General features: G+C 52.3%; 1 protein-coding gene across 1 annotated transcript; it reads left to right on the top strand.

Annotated features, from left to right (window-relative positions):
• The first annotated feature begins 513 nt into the window (after nucleotides 1-513).
• Nucleotides 514-11,531, top strand: LOC119823357 (HLA class II histocompatibility antigen, DP beta 1 chain). Its single transcript, XM_038343317.1, has 6 exons — nucleotides 514-770; nucleotides 4,830-5,096; nucleotides 8,828-9,109; nucleotides 9,771-9,881; nucleotides 10,447-10,479; nucleotides 11,318-11,531. The coding sequence occupies exons 1-5, from the start codon at nucleotides 686-688 to the stop codon at nucleotides 10,473-10,475; spliced, it is 774 nt and encodes a 257-aa protein (XP_038199245.1). The 5' UTR covers nucleotides 514-685; the 3' UTR covers nucleotides 10,476-10,479; nucleotides 11,318-11,531.
• The last annotated feature ends 7,195 nt before the right edge of the window (nucleotides 11,532-18,726 follow it).

Below are 18,726 nucleotides of genomic sequence, written 5' to 3'. Positions count from 1 at the left end.
AAATCACATATTTACACAGTTGTGGGTGTGCCTTACTCCTAGGTTGGGTGTCCCGCTGATCCCCACCCCCATCGAAGTCCTGGGGAGGTGCCCTGGGACTCCTGTACCCTCTGAGGGAAAGACGATGCGGGTAGGTGGTTCTCCTGAACATGCCCCTGGGCAGCGGCAAAGCAGACAGATCCCGGACTCAGTCTGAATGCTGGGATGCTGACAGTACACGCTATAGAAGTCGTGCCGATGCATCGTCTTTCACACCCTAAGATGACGCTTGCTCTATCCCCTGTCCGGTGAGGGCGTGCGAGACGGTGGGATTGGAGACACGAGAGTCCCAGAGGCGACGGCTCAGCAGAACGTCTCACCATGCTCAGAGCAGAGCACACATTCTCCCCCCAAATCTCACGATGCACCCAGGTTATCAAAGCAAGCGTCACTGTCCTCTCTCCTCCAATGCCATCTCACCTGCATCACCCACTAGGTGGGCAGGCCTCTCACGCCATCTACCCGGTGACTGGTGACTCATAGGAAGCTCAAGCCTGATTGGTTCTTTCCTCAGACTCTGTCTGATTCTGGGGTCATAGTAGACAACTTTCGCCACAGTCTCTACTGTTCACCCGGGAGCCCAGCTTAGGGAGTCCTCCTTCCCCTGCTACTATCTCCTCCCCTGACCCACCCTTCCAGCTCCACGATGGTCCCGTGGCTCCCTGCGGCCCCCTGGATAGCAGTTTTGATGGTGATGCTGAGCAGAGGGATCCAGGGTGGGACTCCTCCAGGTAAGACAGAGCATAGCAGCAACTCCGGAGGGCCTGGCTCAGGACCGTCCGCTTAGACGTGGGGCTTCTCCTGGCTTCTCCTACAGCCCGTGTCCTTCCTTCCCAGCTAGAAAAGCAGGCTCACCTCCCCACTGCTGTTCAGTCAGTGTTTCCCATGCCCAAGCACATAGACACAGTGAACCAGGCAGAGGTGTTGGGGGTTGGCATACACGTCTTATGGACAACGGGCCCAGAGCTCTAGAATGCCTTCACAGGGCAAGGTTTATGGAGAGGTCAGAAGTCTCCACCTCCTGGGTTTCCCCACACCCCCAGCACAGCCTCGAAGGAACTCAGGTCACCTGACTGACTCAGTGTTAAGAGAGAGTGAATGGCTCCTGCTCCCCCAGGGTGGGGCTGGAGCCTGTGCCCTTAGACCACTAATTGAGAGAAGGCGAGGCAGGCTGAGGTTCTGCCCCAGTAGTGTTCTTGTGCAGGCTGACTTCCTGAGACCCTCACTAGTCTTGGAGTGGGCTGAGAACTGTGGGAGGACAAGATGAGGGTGTGGAGACACATGAGAACTGAGCGTAGGTGACCAGACAGCCTGCTAATGGAAGACCTGCTTCCCGTCCCCTGGCTTGTGTGATGCTGTGGCTGATGGGATCCAGTGTTTCTCAGGAAGCCTCTTCCATTTCCAAATTTACACTGAGCACTGTAGGAAGAGCTGTAAGCGCTAAGCTACCACATCCTAGGATGGACCTAAAATGCAGTGCCTTCGTTTTGCCTGTTTTTCTGGAACTACTGCTTTGAACCCCTGAGTCCAGCCCTTGAGCCCCAGGGCTTCTCCTGAGATATCAGGTGCACTTGCTGAGGAGGAAGAGAGGACCTGTCCTTGTTGGTCACAGAGGCTGTGAGACCCAGCTAAGGGACCTGCTCAGCTGTGGTAGCTGTACCTCTAAGGTCCTGGCAGTCAGAGAGTGATTTCGCCAAGGGAAAGGGCTTAGCAGCCTGTCTGAATAATGACAGCAGGAGGGAGACCCTGCATGGTTCAGTTCTATTTGCTTCAAAGCTACCTTCCATTTACAAAGGTTAAGTACTGCCAAAGAAGACCCACATCCAGAGTGGGGCAGGCAGACAATGAGAGGCAGGTGGCTGGGAACAGGGAGAGCGATGGCCCCGGGCTCTGGGCTGAGTGAGAGATGCCTACCATGGACGCAGGTCAGGACTTCTGAACAGAGTGTGGGTCTGGTTCTTACAGTGCCCTTAGATTTTCCCACCCTTACCTCTGTCCTCTGGCCCAGCTGGGCAGGTCCTTCTGAGCCCATCAGGATGAGCCAGTTGTTCTGGCGTTGCTATGGTGACAGGGAACACCAGAGCATCTCATAGTTGTCTCTCCCTGCACCTGCACTCCGGGCTTGTTAGCTCTTGAACTCACGGGGCTTCCCAGTGTCTGTAGCTACAGCAAACAGTGCTGTTTTGTCTGGGCTCTGGGCTCCTGTCTTTGGCTTTAGCCCCCTTCCAGGTCATCTCTGTCACCCCCTGACAAGGATAGAAAAAAAAGTCAATTAATTAACAAGCATATTATGTCAAATGGATTGGCCATTCCACCAGTGTGTTAATCATGCAGCTCAGAAGCTGTGAGATGGAGCAGACTTGGCCTTTAACTTCTGGTATCTTCTGTTTCTTATGGTTTTTTGAGAATTCAGGCTGTTTGGTCTCCAGCTCTCCACAATGCCCCTGCCTCAGCTTCTCGAGTGCTGGAATTACTGGCATGCCCCACCACACCAACACATGATATCCTTTAATGAAGCAATAGCTTATTTAGTTTAGTTTATGTGTTTATTAGTTGCAGTTCTGGGAATGGGACCCAAGGCAAGCCTCCAAAGCCAAGCTGCTACTGGCCCCAGGCTGCTCCCGACCCCAGGCTGCTGGTTAGAAAACACAGTAATGCACGGTTTAGAGCTCCCTCTTGTGGTACAAACGCGACCTTCCGTTTAATCTTCTGATCTGGACGGAATGTGTTGGAGCCCATTGTTGGGCACAGAAAGAAGGCGGGATTTGCTTTGAGATGGTAATTTGCAGGAGATGGAACGTGAACAACCACACCATCTCCGCTTTCCCCGTTTGAGTAAGAACAGACAGACACACAGAGGCTCACAAAGGACAGACAGAATGGACCCACACTACTGGCGGCTCCTAGGAAGAGAGGGAGGGTTCGCATGCCCCCTTTATGACAGTTACCAGGCCTCTGGGAATGAGGGGACCCTCTGCTCTGGTGACTTTCAATGAGTAAGGTCCAGGGCAATATCCACCCCTCCCCCCTAGACCTGGTTGCCCCAAGTTTTATGGCAATCTTCCTGTCTCTGCATCCTTAGCTCTGAGATTTCAGGTGAGAGATACCATGCTGCTATTCCAGATCTTTTAAAAAATTAATTTCATATTTTTAAACAATCTTTTTAAAAAATTTTAATGATTTATTTAACTTTTATTTTTATGTGCATTGGTGTGAAGGTGTCAGATCTCATGGAACTACATTTTCAGACAGTTGTGAGCTGCCATGTGGGTGCTGGGAATTGAACCCAGGTCCTCTGGAAGAGCAGTTAGTGCTCTTAACCGCTGAGCCATCTCTCCAGCCCCTTCATATTTTTATTTACATATGCATGTGGATGTTTTGCCTGCATGCTTGTTGGGCACCATATGTATGCCTGGTACCAACAAAGGTCAGAAGAGGGCATTGGATCCCCTAGAACTGGAGTTTCAGGTGGGCATGAGCAGCCCTGTGAGAGGTGCTGGGATCCTGACCCCAAGTCCTCTGCGAGAGCATCAAGTATTTTTGTTTGTTTTGGAGCCTGTCCTGAAACTCGCTCTGTAGACCAGGCTGGCCTTGAACTCACCGAGTGTCTGTCTGCTTCTGCCTCCCTAGTGCTTGGATTAAGGGCGTGCACCACCACTGCCCAGTGCATCAAGTGTTCTTACTGCTGATCCATCTCTCAAGCCCTAATTGGTTTTTTAAGTTATCAGGCACAGAGGTGAATTTCATCATGCTGTTTCTACACATGCAGTCCACACCTTTTAAGACCAAGCCTTCCCACGTGGAGTCACAGAAGGCAAAATAAATAAATAGCACCTTAGCTTTTAGACTAGGACGTTTCATGTTATATCTTATATTTATGGATTTATTTCTGCATTCCCAGCATGCAGAAGTAGTTAAGACATTGGCACAGACAGGAAAGAATCTTGCTATGGGAAAGAGAAGGGGAAAAGGGAGGCTCCTGGTGGAGGTGACATTTGACTGTGTCTAAGGTGGCCGGGTCAGGAAGGAGTCCCCACAGACAGAAGGATCAGCGCCTCTCCCAAGGCCCCAAGCCCTCCCCTGCAGCCTCACTTCTTAGGGACTCCTGGTGGCCCCACCCAGCAGCTCACAGAACTGTAACCTTCTAGGTGCCTCAACCCTCCCCATAGGTACTGGTGTCCCCTCAACAGGGAGTCCCTTTATGTCCCTGAACCTCACCATGAGGCAGCCAACTCCTAGGGAGCTGCTGGAAGAGGAAGGCTGTGTGTGTCTGTGTGTGCGCGCGCGTGTGTGCGTGTGTGTGTGTGTGTGTGTGTGAGAGAGAGAGAGAGAGAGAGAGAGAGAGAGAGAGAGAGAGAGAGAGAGAGAGAGAGTTTTTACCTGCATGTATGTTTGTGCATCACTAGTAGTGTGCCTGGTGCCAATGGACGCCAGACGCAGACGTTGATCTCCTGGAGCTGGCAGTCCAGATGGCTGTGAGCCACCATATGGGAGCAGGTCCTCTGCAGGGGCAGCAGTGCTTTTAACTACCCGGGCTCCGTCCAAGCCCCGGAATAATTTTTTTTTAAAATGTGTGGTCATTGATAGTGTCCCATGCTCCAGTGGATGGCCCCACAGCCGTGCACGCATGGGCAGCACTAACTAAACTTAGAGGGAGAGAAAGACAGAAGGGGAGGAGAGAAAGTGGGAGAGAGAAGCGAGAAAGAGGAGAGAGGAAGGGAAAGAAGAGACGGAGAGAGGGAAAGGGGCGGGGTCCCAGCGCCCCAGGATGCGGCTTCTGATGCCCGCAGAGAACCACCTGCTGCGCGCACTGCACGAATGCTACGCGGAGAACAACGGGACGCAGCGCTACGTCATGAGATGCATCTTTGACCGCGAGGAGTTCATGCGCTTTGACAGCACCGTGGGCGAGTTCCGCGCGCTCACCCCCATGGGGCGACCGTGGGCCGAGTCCTGGAACAGTCAGAAGGACTACATGGAGCGACGGAGGGCCGAGGTGGACACGGTGTGCAGACACAACTACGAGCTGAACCAGGCCTTCACTGTGAAGCGCCAAGGTGAGGTCCGGGTGGAGAGCAAGGTCAGGCGGGAGCTGCTGCAGCAGCCCCGGGGGACCCACCGGGTCTGGGCAGGCGGAGCTTTGGGGGAAAGGGGCCAGGGCCAACGGTGCAGAGCAAGATTACCGCACGGAGGTGAGAGTAGGGAATGTCGAGAGTGTTGTCATGTCTGGTAACCAGCCTGCTGTGGGGTGAAGGGAGCTGGGCCATGGACAATCGCGGGGGACTGTGGGGAGATGGGCATCAAGTGCCACCTCCCAGCAGCACAGGCCGTGTGTAGCGGACACGGGGAAACATGGGGACTCAGGCCTCCAGGACAGATGTAGGAGGGTCGGCGGGTGAGGTCATCTAGGGAGACCAATCAGTAACGAGAATAAAGCTGAGTCCTGGGGACAGAGGACCCGTGCTGACTAAGAGCACCTGTGAGCAGACCGGGAAGTGAAGCAAAGGGGGGGGGGGGAGCAGAGAAGTGTCACAGGTATACAGGATAACAGACAACAGGGGACCAACAGTCAGAAGTCGGCAGAAGTTGAGGGGACGGGAAATCAGAGAGAGCTGACATAGAGGGTAGACACAGTGGTCAGAGAGTCAGGGGAAAGATGAGCTGTTTGGGACTTCCCAAGGCTGGGAGAAAAGAGCCCTGGCTCCGTGCCCCTTAGTTTTTGGAATGAAGGAGCCTGGTAAGCATCCCGAGGAAACCTGAGAAGTGGTGAGCCTTCCGCAGGCACAAGGGAGAATGTGTGGGGACATGCCTTTAAGACTCTCTTTAGAAATCGGGACTCCCAGCCATCGGCTAAGCCCTCACTCCCAGGAATGAGTGAGAACCCAGACAGATTAGGAAGGAATCAGAACAGTGACCTGAGCTATGGGGTTTCCCTCAACTGCAGGCTGGCACCCTTTCCTTCAGTGTGCTCGGTTGCGAGGATGCAGAGAGCCCTGGGTGAATCACTCCAGAGTGTCCCAGACTCGCTCTGCAGATCCCCAGAATCACTGCCCAGATCCACACGTGGCGGCACTGAGGTCTGAACAATTGTGTTAGAGTCCCAGGAGGGATGGTGCTGAGGGCTGGCAGACCCTGAGTGTGGCTGTTGAGACCGGCTCACTGTGTAACCCGGCCTGGACTAGAACTCACCATCCACCAGACTCCAGAAAGTTTGAGGATTATAGCCGGGCGTGCCCCACACGGAACCATTGTAGAAGCAGGCAAGTGTCAGGGCTGCAGCTGTGTTTTCAGAGTGCTAAATGAGCAGGGAAGAGAAAAGGCTGGAGCAGTGGGTAAGGAATTAACATCTTAGCAATAGTGATGACGGCATTAATTATGAGAGAGGAAAGACCATTGTAGTTTAATCCTAAAATTACTCAAAATAAATAACCAAATAATCAAGAAAAACAAAACAAAATGAGCAAGAGTTATGGAATTTCTTTCTTTTCTTTTTTAAAAAAAAATTTATGTGTGCAGGTGTTTTGCTGGCATGTCTGTCTGTGCACACCATATCTGTATCTGCTGGTGCCCAAGGAGGCCAGAAGAGGCTGTCAGATCCCTTGGAACTGGAGTTACAGTTGTGAAGTGCCATATGGGTGCTGGGGATTGAACCTGGGTCTTCTGGAAGAGTAGCCGGTGCTCTTAACTGCGGAGCCATCTCCATCCCACTCCCCCTTGAGAAAGGATCTCTTTAACTCTGACTGTCCCTAAGTTATGGGTTTTTCCTCCTTTTTGCCTCGGGAATGCTTGGATTCACAGGAGTGCATCGCTGCACCCGTCTGGACTAGGTTTCTAGTGTGGGTAACCGACATGATTCTAGAAACAATCATATAGATGCTCAGTGACCATTCAGCATGCAGCCATAGGACATGGAAAATCTCTTGTCTTCATGAATATATTTTTAAAAGTAGAAAGTCCCTTAGGCCTGTAGATTTAGATCTAGCGCTCTCTAGAGGCCAGATGTGTTACTACAGGCATAAAACACACGCTTGAAGTCCAGGAATTCAAAGGGAGGGAAACGTGCCTTAATTCATAAATTACAACTCAGGAAGGAATTGAATGAGGAACCGTCAGTTATAAAAGTGACCCAAGTGGCTCTAAAAGGGCATCACCTTGAGTTTCTAGCAGTGTGGGCAGCCTGGCCTGAGGCCAAGAGCCAATGGACAATGGACACTGTGAGGAGCGTGCCCCCATTGTCAGGAGCGTGCCCCCATTGTGAGGAGCGTGCCCCCATTGTGAGGAGTGTGCCCCCATTGTCAGGAGCGTGCCCCCATTGTGAGGAGTGTGCCCCCATTGTCAGGAGCGTGCCCCCATTGTGAGGAGCATGCCCCCATTGTCAGGAGCGTGCCCCCATTGTCAGGAGCGTGCCCCATTGTGAAGAGTGTGCCCCCATTGTGAGGGTGTTGGTGTAGACACTAGAAACCGAAAGGCCTTGGGGGACTCTGTGTGTGGAAATCCCTCTGCACCAGCCTTTCTGCATGGCAGGCTGCTGTTTTCTAGCCTCTAAGTGGGGGAGCAACCTGGTGGCAGGCGTCCAAAAGCAGCAGCTCTCTGGAGGGCTGTGAGGTCACAGGGAGTGGGCAGAAGCGTGGATGCTGAGTTTGAGCATCAGGGGGCGTGGACGAGGGGAGAACATGCAGAGACCTCCCTCTGTGCCTGACTTCCTGAGCACCCACAAAACAGAAGAGGAAGTTGGGAGTGGTCGAGAATTCTCACACACGGAGCTCAGAGTACTGTTTCAAAGGTGTTGCTGTCAATAGTGAGATCCTGGAGGTTCTACAGACCCAAGGTCGTAAAAATACATAGAGTGTTTTGTGAATCCCATGAGACTCGTCTCGTGTGTTAGACTAGGGGTGGACTGGGAAGATGGCTCCATGGTTAAGAGTGAGCTCTGCTCTAGCAGAAGACCCACGTTTGGTTCCCAGCACCCATGTTAATGCCACAACCACCTGTAATTTCTGGCCTCCGTGGGCACTGCATCCTCGTGCACAAACCCACACACAAGCACACCTATAAACATAATTCAAGGGCTGGAGAGACGGCTCAGCTGTTAAGAGCATTGCCTGCTATTCCAAAGGTCCTGAGTTCAATTCCCAGCAAACACATAGTGGCTCACAACCATCTGTAATGAGGTCAGGTACCCTCTTCTGGCCTGAAGGCATATATTGTATACTAAATAAATAAATATAAAAAACATAATTCAATTTTTGAAATGTTTAAAAACATTTAAAATGGAAAGCCAACGAATGCTTTTGTCCGTACATTAACTTCAAGAAATTATTCAGGGGCTGGAGAGATGGCTCAGTGGGTAAGAGCACTGGCTGCTCTGACAGAGGACCCGGGTTCAATTCCCAGCAATCACATGGCTCACAACCTCGATAGCTCCAGTTCCGAGGGATCCGTCACTCCTCTCACCTCCAAAGGCACTAGGCATGCGCATAATGCACAGACATGCATGCAGGCAAAATGTTCATACACATAAGATAATATAAATAAATCTTTAAAAATTAATTTTAAGAAATTATTTGAATGAATCCTACATCCTTCTCACCATGACAAAAGTTGAAAAAGTGGGAGTCTCACTGAAAAAAAAAAAAAAAAAAAAAAAAAAAAACCCTGGAACTCACTCTGTAGCCCAGGCTGGCCTCGAACTCACAGAGATCCACCTGCCTCTGCCTCCCGAGTGCTGGGATCAAAGGTGTGCACCACAGAATCACACTCTCACATGCCACTCCTTTCCCACTCTTAGTTCAGCCTAAGGTACATGTGTCACCCTCCAAGAAGGTCAGCCTGAAGCACCATGACCTGCTGGTCTGCCACACCACAGACTTATACCCAGGCAACATTCGAGTCCGCTGGTTCCGGAACAGCCAAGAGGAAACTGCCGGGGTCGTATCCACCAACTTGATCCGAAATGGGGACTGGACCTTCCAGATTCTGGTCATGCTGGAGATGACCCCTCAGCGGGGAGACATCTACACCTGCCACGTGGAGCACCCCAGCCTGCAGAGCCCCGTCACTGTGGAGTGGAGTGAGTCACCCTGGGGACCCTCCTCGATCCACATTCTTAGAGGCAGCACCCTGGCTCATGATCCCCGGTATTGCCCTAAGTGTTTGCATGTGGGGTCTTGATCGTCCCCCTACTTCCTGGAGGCCCCCAAAGTGGCAGCACCCTGGCTCACGGTCCCCAGTACTGCCCTAAGTGTTTACATGTGGGGTCTTGATTGTCCCTATACTTCCTAGAGGCTCCCAAAGTGGCAGCACCCTGGCTCACGGTCCCCAGTACTGCCCTAAGTGTTTGCATGTGGGGTCTTGATCGTCCCCGTACTTCCTGGAGGCTCCCAAAGTTGGTTCTGAGCTGGAGGCATGAGAGGAGAGCCTGTCCCTGGCCTGCGGATCTGCCCTTGTCAGAAGTCTACGGAGGCAGACATCCCCTGCCCGCCCTCACACTGGGCCTGACTTCCTCATTGTCTGTAGTCTGTCCTTGTTTTGAGAGGCAGCTGCCAGAATCCACACTCATGTCCATTAGAAGACACCAGCCTAGGCTAGATCTCGGGGCCCTTCTACACATTCTTCCCCACAGTGTGGCCCTCTTGGTGACCTTTGTATTGGTATCCTGCATCCCTACCAAAGGGCAGTCAGGAGTGGTGTGCCTGCTGGAGAGGCCACACACCCTGAATTCTCCTTTCCAGAGGTCGGGTCTGACTCCGCCCGAAACAAGATGCTGACAGGAGTGTGTGGCCTGGTGCTGGGACTCATCTTCCTGGCGGTGGGCATCGCTATGCAGTTGAAGAGTAAAAAGGGTGAGAAGGGTGTGGAGCAGCGGCCTCTAATGCCAGCACAGGCAGGAGGGTCACAGGTTCAAAGCCATCCTGGGCTACACAATGAGACTCGGTCTCAGCCTAGACACTGAAGATGTGAAATGAAGAATCCAGGCAGGTGGCTGAGGCTAGCCTAGAATCCTGGCAGGTGGCCGGGGCTAGCCTAGAATCCTGGCAGGTGGCCGGGGCTAGCCTAGAATCCTGGCAGGTGGCCGGGGCTAGCCTAGAATCCTGGCAGGTGGCCGAGGCTAGCCTAGAATCCTGGCAGGTGGCTGGGGCTAGCCTTTCCCTGATACACCTTCCTGTCTATAGAAGAGCCAAAGTGATACTGGAGAGTTGTAGAAGCAACTGGAACTGGTATCAGAGCAAAGTTGTCCTGTAGGGAGAGAGGAAACCCCAGCCTGGGGTCTATCAGGCTACAAGGTCCCCAGGTCCCCAGACTTCTGCAGGGAACTTGCAGTGAAGGAGGTGTGGTGGGATGGGAGGCTCTCTCACCATCTGAGGGGACTTCACAGCTGAATGCCTTCCCGTTCATCCCCTCATTCAGCTCAGCCGAGATCTCCAGGATCTCCATAGGCAGGTAAGATGCTGTGTCTGTCTCTTTGTGGTCAGAACATCTCAGGTCTGAACTCCCCTCTCAGGCTCAGCCCCTGAGGGGGTATGGGGAAGAGTGGGGCTCCCACCGCTGAGGAAGGAAGCTGAGGTAAGTTGTTCTTACAAGTTTACACTCAGCCTTTTTAAAGACTACTTAGTTTTACTTTTGAGGGTGAAAGCTTGTATCCATGTGTGTGTGTGTGTGCACCACCTGCATGCTGGTGCCTGCTGAGGCCAGCAGAGGGTGTCAGGTCCTTTAGAACTGGAGTTACAGATGGTTGTGAGCCACCATGTGCGTGCTGGGAACTGAACCTGGGTCCTTGGCGAGAGCAACAAGTGCTCTTAACCCCTGAGCTGTCTCTCCAGGCCCCAACACTGTCTTACAAGATCTTAATTTCTCTGTCCTGGGGTTTAGAGGATGAAAAGACAGAATCACAGTGACATGTTTTCCTCCATAGTGCTTAGAAAAAAAGCTCTTTCTGAGTCACAGACACACACACACACAGAGATGCATGCACACATACATGCATGCACACACAGACACATGCACATACACACACAGAGACAAATGCACACACACACACACAGAGACACACACAGGGACACATGGATACATGCGTGCACAAACAGAGATGCAGACACACACAGACACACGCACACACAGAGAGAGACACACACAGGGACACACAGATGCACGTGTGCACACACAGAGATGCAGACACACACAGACACACACACAGATGCACGCACACACACACACAATGGTTCTGGGAACTAGTTACATTTTTAAGGGCGTGTCCTCACTGATCTCCTCCTCCGACCAGGTTCCACCTGCTATGGTGTCCACCCGCTCCCGACAGTCCACGAGCTGAGCAGAGGCTGGAGAGATGGCTCAGCAGTTAAGCACTTGCTAGAATTCCAGAGGACCCCCGTTCAGTCCCCAGCATCCACGCGCGACAGCTTTCAGCCCCAAAGGAATGTACATGTTCTTCTGCCGTCCATGAGTACACACATGCACACACACGCACACACACGCACACACATGCACACACACGCATACACACGCACACACATGCACACATAAATACAAACAGAAATAAATCCATCAAAGGGCGAATCCACTGACAAGCTCCAAGCCATCAGTCCATGAGCCTTTGGGGAAGCATTTCAGATTCAAAGCCTAACTTCAAACATGGCCTCAGAATGACCCAGTAGCTGCCATAGTAATGATCTGTCCTCCATTTAAGAGACAAGCCACACCCTGTCCGCCGAGACAAGCTGATCTTCAGCTTCCAGCCTGAGTCCCTTTCGTTTTTGTCTCCCTCTGGAAGAGGCAGCTTCTGTCTCTCCCTTCTCCCCACTTCTCCCCTTCCCCACTCTCTCTGCCTCTCTGCTCTTCTCCCCTTCTCCTCTTCCCTTCCATAACCCGCTAAATAAATATCCAACCTCACTCTGCATGGCGTGCCTATCCATGTCTCTGTCTCTTGCACGCATGGCTCCCTGACCAGGACCAGGCGCCTTCAGAGACCTGCGGCGTGGTCTCGTGCATGCCCATCTGTCTGTCTCTTCTAGTGGGACTTGCCGCCCCTTGTGGCCCACTGCAGCCACTTGGGAAACTGCACCATCCCTGCCTGGGACTGGCTGCTCTCGAGACCCCTGCCCACTGCCTACCCCCACTCAGAGACCTGCAGCGTGACCTCATGGCCCACTGCCCGCTGCAGCCACTCGAGATCTGCAGCATTTATTTTTCTGTTGCAACCACAGTGGGCAGACTGGTTTATAAGCTTTGTCTACGGCTGTCCGAGTGGGCTTTATGGGAGTGGGTGCAAAGATGATGCCAGAGAATTGGAGAATTGAAATCACTGCAGAACGCAGGGCAGATGGAGGTAAAGCAACTCTTAATGGCTCATCAGCCCCCAGGATCTCAATCCCCAGAGCATAACAGACCCATTAGCAAGATGACAAAGTTACAGGGAAAGCCAGCCCTAAGCGGTCAGATTACCAAAAACTGCCCAATTCTGTAGACACAGAAGCCACCGAGTGCCACCGAATCACTGTTGTGGTTTAATTGTAAGATAGCCCACATGGGGCCGTGAGTGTAAGATGTCCCACACGGGCTCATGGATTTGCACACTTAGTTTCCAAGTGGTGGTGCTATTTGAGACTCACAGAATCTTTAGGCCACAGAGCCTTGCTGGAGGAAGTGGAGCGCTGGAGCGCTGGTCTCATGGTTTTACAGCCCAGCCCACTTCCTGTTTGCTGTCTAGTTCTTGACTGCAGAGGCTGTCTGACCAGCTGCCTCATGCTGTGTCCATGCCCCTTCCACGGTGATGACCAGACTGCCTCGGAACTGTGAGGCACGGTGAACCCCTCCTCCCTCAGGAGCTTCTCCTCAGGGTTCTGGTCACAGTGTGAGAAAAGGAATTATTTGAGACTCTAAGACAAAGAATGCATAAGATTTAAGAACTCAGTTCCTGGGGCTGGAGAGATGGCGCAGGGGCTAAAAGTTCTTCCTGCTCTTGCAGAGGGCTCAATCTGAATCCCAGCGCCACATCAGGAGGATTACAACCACCTGTAACTCCAGCTCCGGGAGTTCCAGCCTCTGACCACCATCAGCTGCATGTGCTTGGTGCACATAAACTCACAAGAGCGCGCGCACACACACACACACACACACACACACACACACACGGGAACACTCCTCCTTTGACATATCTTCTGAGCCCAAGGAGCTTTCCCCGAAACCCAGGTCCTCTCACAAGGTGAGATGAATCCCAAGACCCTTCCTCCCAAGTCTGCTGTAGCACCAGTGTATGGGGACACTTGCCGCTGTAGTCAAAATATTTTACACAAAAGATAATATTTAAGAATCCTAAGCCAGGCATATTGATGCCTACCTGTAATCCCCAACACTTGGGAGGTAGAGGCAGGAGCATCATCTACAGGTTTGATGCCAGCCTGGGCTACGAAGTAAGATTCTGTCTTTGAAGAAAAGAGAAGCAATCCCACTGAAACCGCGGTAAACCTTCAAGAAGAAGAGCCGGCCTCTGCCTGGTTTCCAGGAGATGTGGACACAGCAGGACAGCTTGTCACCATGAGCCCCACACTTGCTGGAGTGTTCGTGGCTTCTGAGCCCTTCAGAGATGGAAGAGGCCGGGGCCACGATCTTCACAGGAGCTGCATCACCTCCTGCCTCAGACAGCTCAGGGACAGATTAACAGTGTAGACCAGCAGGGGGCTGACAGGCTTACATCCGCTGAGGGAAGGGGGCCATTTGGTTGCCTTTCACTGAGGCTAAGACCTGATTTGTTCCTGCATCTGGGCTGCTCCCTGCTCTTCATTTAGGGTGTTGTCTGTTACCATTCTCCACGAGACGTGAATAAATGTCTCCTCACCCCAGACAGAGAACCAACAAAGAGAGTCCAACTTGGGGCACCAATGGCTTAAGTCTCTTGGGGTTTCTGTGGAGTGTGGATGAGGGATTTCTTACAGTCCATGACAGCTATGCGGCCAAGAGCCCACTCCAGCGTGGGTGATGGCTTATGACACTGGAAACCTGGAGCGCAGGGCACAGCTTGGCAGCAGCCTGATGTGCTGGAGTCCCTTCCAGCCGCTCAGCGGGTCCTTTCTGCTCAGATGCACTTGAAGGGAAGGACCTGGGAAATCTGGTCAGCTTCAGGGGCTTCCTGGAGCTTTTGAGTTGTTCACATTCTGGGCTTTTTTGTTGTTGTTGTTTGGTTATTTTTCTGTTTTGTTTTGGTTTTGGTTTTTGATTATTTTTGTTTGGTTTTGTGTTTTGTTTTTAGAGATGGGGTCTTTCCGTGTAGCTCTGGTTGTCCTGGAACTCTCTCTGTACAGGTTGACTTTGAACTCATGGAGATCCGCCTGCCTCCGCCTCCTGAGTGCTGGGAATAAAGGCGTGCACCACCACTGGCCGGCCACTTCCTAAGTTTTAAGGGGTCTCCCTGCAGGATTGACAGCCCCCCTTCCTTTAGGCCAGTTTGGGTTTTAACACTTCCTTACAAATTAGAATGTTACACAACAAAGGACCAGAGAGACAGCCCACAAAGCTACTTCCCATAAAAGGGCCACTAAATATGGATAGGACGATTATGAGTATCCAAGGCTCTGTGATGTCACCTCCCCTCAGCAAACTGGAGGCTCTCAGAAGCTCTCCGGGAAGAACGTGGCAGTGACTTTCACAGATCTGCTCTATCAGGCTCACAGGAACAGAGGCCACATCCCTCAAACCTGAGTCTCTACCCTAACACAGAGAAATGTCCTTGGGAGGCAGCTGGAGCCTTGCTCCTCCCTCCCTTCCTTCTCTCCATTCCCACCTAGCCTGATCCATAGCAGGGAAGGCCCCCCGGCCTTCTAGGATATGCAGTGTTCCAGGCGACAGCGGCCCAAGTGTGTTCTTCATGGTTTTGTTCTGTTGTTTCATGTTGTTTTGTGGTAGGGTTCATACTGTAGCCAGACTGCCCTCTAACTTACAACATAGCTCAGGCTAACCTCAGACTAAGCAATCCTCCTGCCTCAGCTGATGTGGGATTCCCCTCTGTATACTGTGAGTACCATTGGTTAATAAAAAAACTGTCTTAGGCCTGCACAAGGCAGAACTTAGGTAGGTGGGAAAACTAAACTGAATGCTGGGAGAAAGAAGGCAGAGTCAAGGAGAAGCCATGAAGCCACTGCCAGAGATAGACATTCTGAAACTTTGCCCGTAAGCCACAGCCACATTGCAATACATAGATTAATGGAGATGGGTTAGTTTGGGATATAAGAGCTAGCTAGAAATATGCTTAAGCTATTGGCTGAACAGTATTACAAATAATGTGGTTTCTGTGTGATTATTTCGAGTCTGGGCAGCTGGGAATAAGCGGCCTTCTACAACACTCAGCCTCCCCAGGTTCTGGATTTGCAGACATGTACCACCACCCCTGGCTTATAAGATTATTTTTAACTCATAAATTAGGGATGCCTAAAGCCAAGAATCAGCTGCCAGGGTGTGACAGGTCAGGGGACCGCCGCTTGGCAACTTCCCTCCTCTCTTTATTCCTTCTTCTCTTCTAAGCCACCAGCAGGGCAGTGGGCTGTGTGGATGTAACACCATCCTTCCCACAATTCTGTCCTTTTCTGGCCTGTTCTGGTGACACCAATGTCTCCCTCTAATTTGAGGTTTCAGTTAAACTCAGAAACAGAAATCTTTCTAGATCCATTACCTCCTACAGCAGCTGGTATGGTCTGTCCCAGACAGATCCACTGTGGAGCCTCAAAACCTTGGCTCACTTGTCACTGTCTTTCTGATTCTCCTTCATCCCCCCCCCCCTCTCTCACACACACACACACACACACCACCCTGCCTGAGGGCCAGGCCCAAGGTTCCTAGAGAGAAGCCACTTCAGAGAGAGGCTGTGAACCTGCCATGCAGCTGCCACTTGGCGGAGCTGCTCAGAACTCTCAGATCGGGTTGGTTGGCAGAGTAATTTTATAGCCTGTTGTGGGTTGGCCTGGGGACCTAACTCCAAATGTAAAAGTTATTTGAGTAACTGTGTGGCATTGTTTCCATGGAGAAAAGCTGTCGGAGTGCAAAGCAAAAGTGACCTTTGGGGACACTCCCCTCTGTGCTCTATGGGTGACCTCTGCGGTTTAGTACCAGCTGCAGAGAGAGCCCTGGCCAAACCTCAGCTCTGGCCCAACCCTGCTGGGAACGAGTGTGGGTGGGGAGGATGAGTGTCTCTGAGTCCAGGGAGAGAGCCAGGGAGGGAGAGGTCTCTCTCCAGACTTGACTATAGACATGGAAAGGCACACGGGATCCCCAAAATTCCATCCACTGTGACACTGGGTAGATGAGATGACAACACACGCACACGCACGCACACGCACACACACGCACACGCACGCGCGCACGCACACACACACACACACACACTTCAGTCCTCTTAGGGTCTGAGTTATATGAAATAAATCGATGGGCAAAGGAGAAAAGATTTCATACCGTGGGCCTGCACTGTTCTGGGTTGTTTGTTGTTGAGACAGGGTGTCTGTCTTTATGTAGCTCTGGGGCATGGAATTTGTGTAGACCAAGTTGGCTTTGAACTCGGCGATCTATTGTCTCTGCCTCCCAATGCTCAGATTTTAAAGGCATGTGCCATCATGCCCCCAACTGGATCATTCTGATTACTTTGCAGTGGGGAAAGACAACTTAGGAAGATGACAGGAGAGACAGAATGGCAGAACTGGGGTACTCAAATGCAGGAGTGATCTCCACCTGTGCTCTCTGCACCGTCTCCATCTACACTGTCGTTGCCTGCACCGGGGCCTCCACCTGCACCGGGGCCTCCACCTGCACTGGGGCCTCCACCTGCACCGGGGCCTCCACCTGCACCGGGGCCTCCACCTGCACCTGTCTCCATCTGTGTTGAGTCTGCACCTACCCCGAGTCTGCCCCTCACTAGGGTCTCCACCTGCACTGACTCTGCACCTGCATTGAATCTCCACCTGTGCTGAGTCTCCACCAGCACTGGGGTGTCTACCTGCACTAAATTCTCCCCCTACGCTGAGTCGGTGCAGACTGGGACTCACCACAGGGAAGTGGGGTGGGGATGAGGTGAGGGTTGGGTGCAAATGGGCAACATTCAGCCACCCCACCCACAGGGCACAGACGGACTGCACAAACACATGTGGTCTCCCTCCCTCAGTAAGGAGGGCATCCCAGTTGGGTAAGGCCCTGGGGTAACTCTCAACCTCCAATCGACAGACAAGAGCAAGCAATGCTCTGTGAGGGTGGGAAGCCCCAGGAGAGCAGGAGGCCCCTAGGGGTGCCCAGCACCCAAGGATCTCCTAACCAGAGCAGACCTGAGCTACTGAACAAGCCCAGAGAAGGGCATCTTGGGAAGGAAGGAGGTCAGCAGTCCCTAGGCAGAGAAACTGTATACGCACACGGAACCCCATGGAATAAAGATGCTCGTGTGTGTGTGTGTGTATGTGTGTGTGTGTGTGTGTGTGTGTGTGTGTGTGTGTGTGTGAACATGTACATGTAGGAGGCCTGACTTCAGTTTTGGCTCTGGGCAACAGAACATGGCAAGCCTGGGAGATACAACATGTCTTGGAAAAGGTGCAGAAATTGACGTCTTCGAAGTGGGCAAAATTACCCCTTGCACAGAATTTAGACTGACCCACACAGAATTTCTTCTAACTTTGAAGACCTTAGGGCAACTGTACTTGCAGGCAGATAGGGAGGCAAAGCTCACATAACCAGTGGCAGCCCTGTACTGGATCAGCGCCTGTGTATGATGTCACTGGGAGCATCCATCCATTTGGGGATCTGTTCTTGATACCCAGGCTGTGTAAGCCCCGGGACTCGCTGGGGAACGCCTGTGTGTAGGATGAAGCCAGCCTTTTGGGGGGACAGGAGTGCTGTAGGAACCTGGGGAGGCTGAAATAACAACGCGAGCACCAACACACACCCAGGAGGAGACAATCACATTATTTAACCGTCAGTCAGAGGGGCTTGGGCACAGGGCTAGTGGGCTCCTGGGAGTCCCTTCTGGCTGTAGGCTAGACATTAACTCTCTTCAGCATCAGGGAGGTGAGGAGGTGCCCAGGGAAGAAACTGTGCAGCCAGGGCAGTGCCCAGCACCCTGGTGACTTCAGCCACTGGGAGAACTTCAGTATCTCAATAACCTGCCCAAGGCAGGCCCTGAACCCTCTGGTCTGGTGTCCCCGGAGAAGTGGCAGGCCATTCCTGACAGGGACAGTTGTGTCATAGAATTTCCTCCCTGGGGAGCGAGCGCTGGAGCCCTGAGGCAGGGGAGTGTTTGTGTTCCAGCATCCCAGGTGGATGTAAGAAAGGGGGTTCATCCCAGAAAGCCACACCCACGGGCACTAAGAAAAACCCTGAGGGGAGAGTGGGGTGCTGGCCCACTCTTGCAGCACCTATCCCCAGTATCTGCTGGAGTTTCGGGCACTTCTCTCTTTATCTTTGTTACTTTTTTTTCACTCTTTAAATAATTAATATAATTACTTTTTTTAAATACAAAATACATAGTGTCCTTTCTCTTCCACTTGTTTGCAGGGACAGGGAACTGTTTTAAATAAAGGTCTCAGCTCTCTAATGGGTCACAAGTGGGAGAGCCGGAGGCCCAGGTGCCACCCTTCCACTGAGCTGTCCCAGCACCCCCTGGTTCACCCCACCCCTGGCTGCTGCCCCTAACTTGAGGCTTGAGGTGCC

The sequence above is a fragment of the Arvicola amphibius genome, chromosome 9, assembly GCF_903992535.2.
Source record: "Arvicola amphibius chromosome 9, mArvAmp1.2, whole genome shotgun sequence".
In the NCBI taxonomy this organism is placed as follows: Eukaryota; Metazoa; Chordata; class Mammalia; order Rodentia; family Cricetidae; genus Arvicola; species Arvicola amphibius.
Note: the sequence above shows the minus strand (reverse complement) of the source record. Positions and strands in the feature narration are given on the sequence as shown.

Coding starts and splice junctions, on each gene's coding strand:
- LOC119823357 (XM_038343317.1), top strand. CDS start 686: ATGGTCCCGTGGCTCCCTGCGGCCCCCTGGATAGCAGTTTTGATGGTG. Junction 771..4,829: donor CCAGGGTGGGACTCCTCCAG/GTAAGACAGAGC, acceptor TGATGCCCGCAG/AGAACCACCTGCTGCGCGCA. Junction 9,110..9,770: donor CCCCGTCACTGTGGAGTGGA/GTGAGTCACCCT, acceptor TCTCCTTTCCAG/AGGTCGGGTCTGACTCCGCC.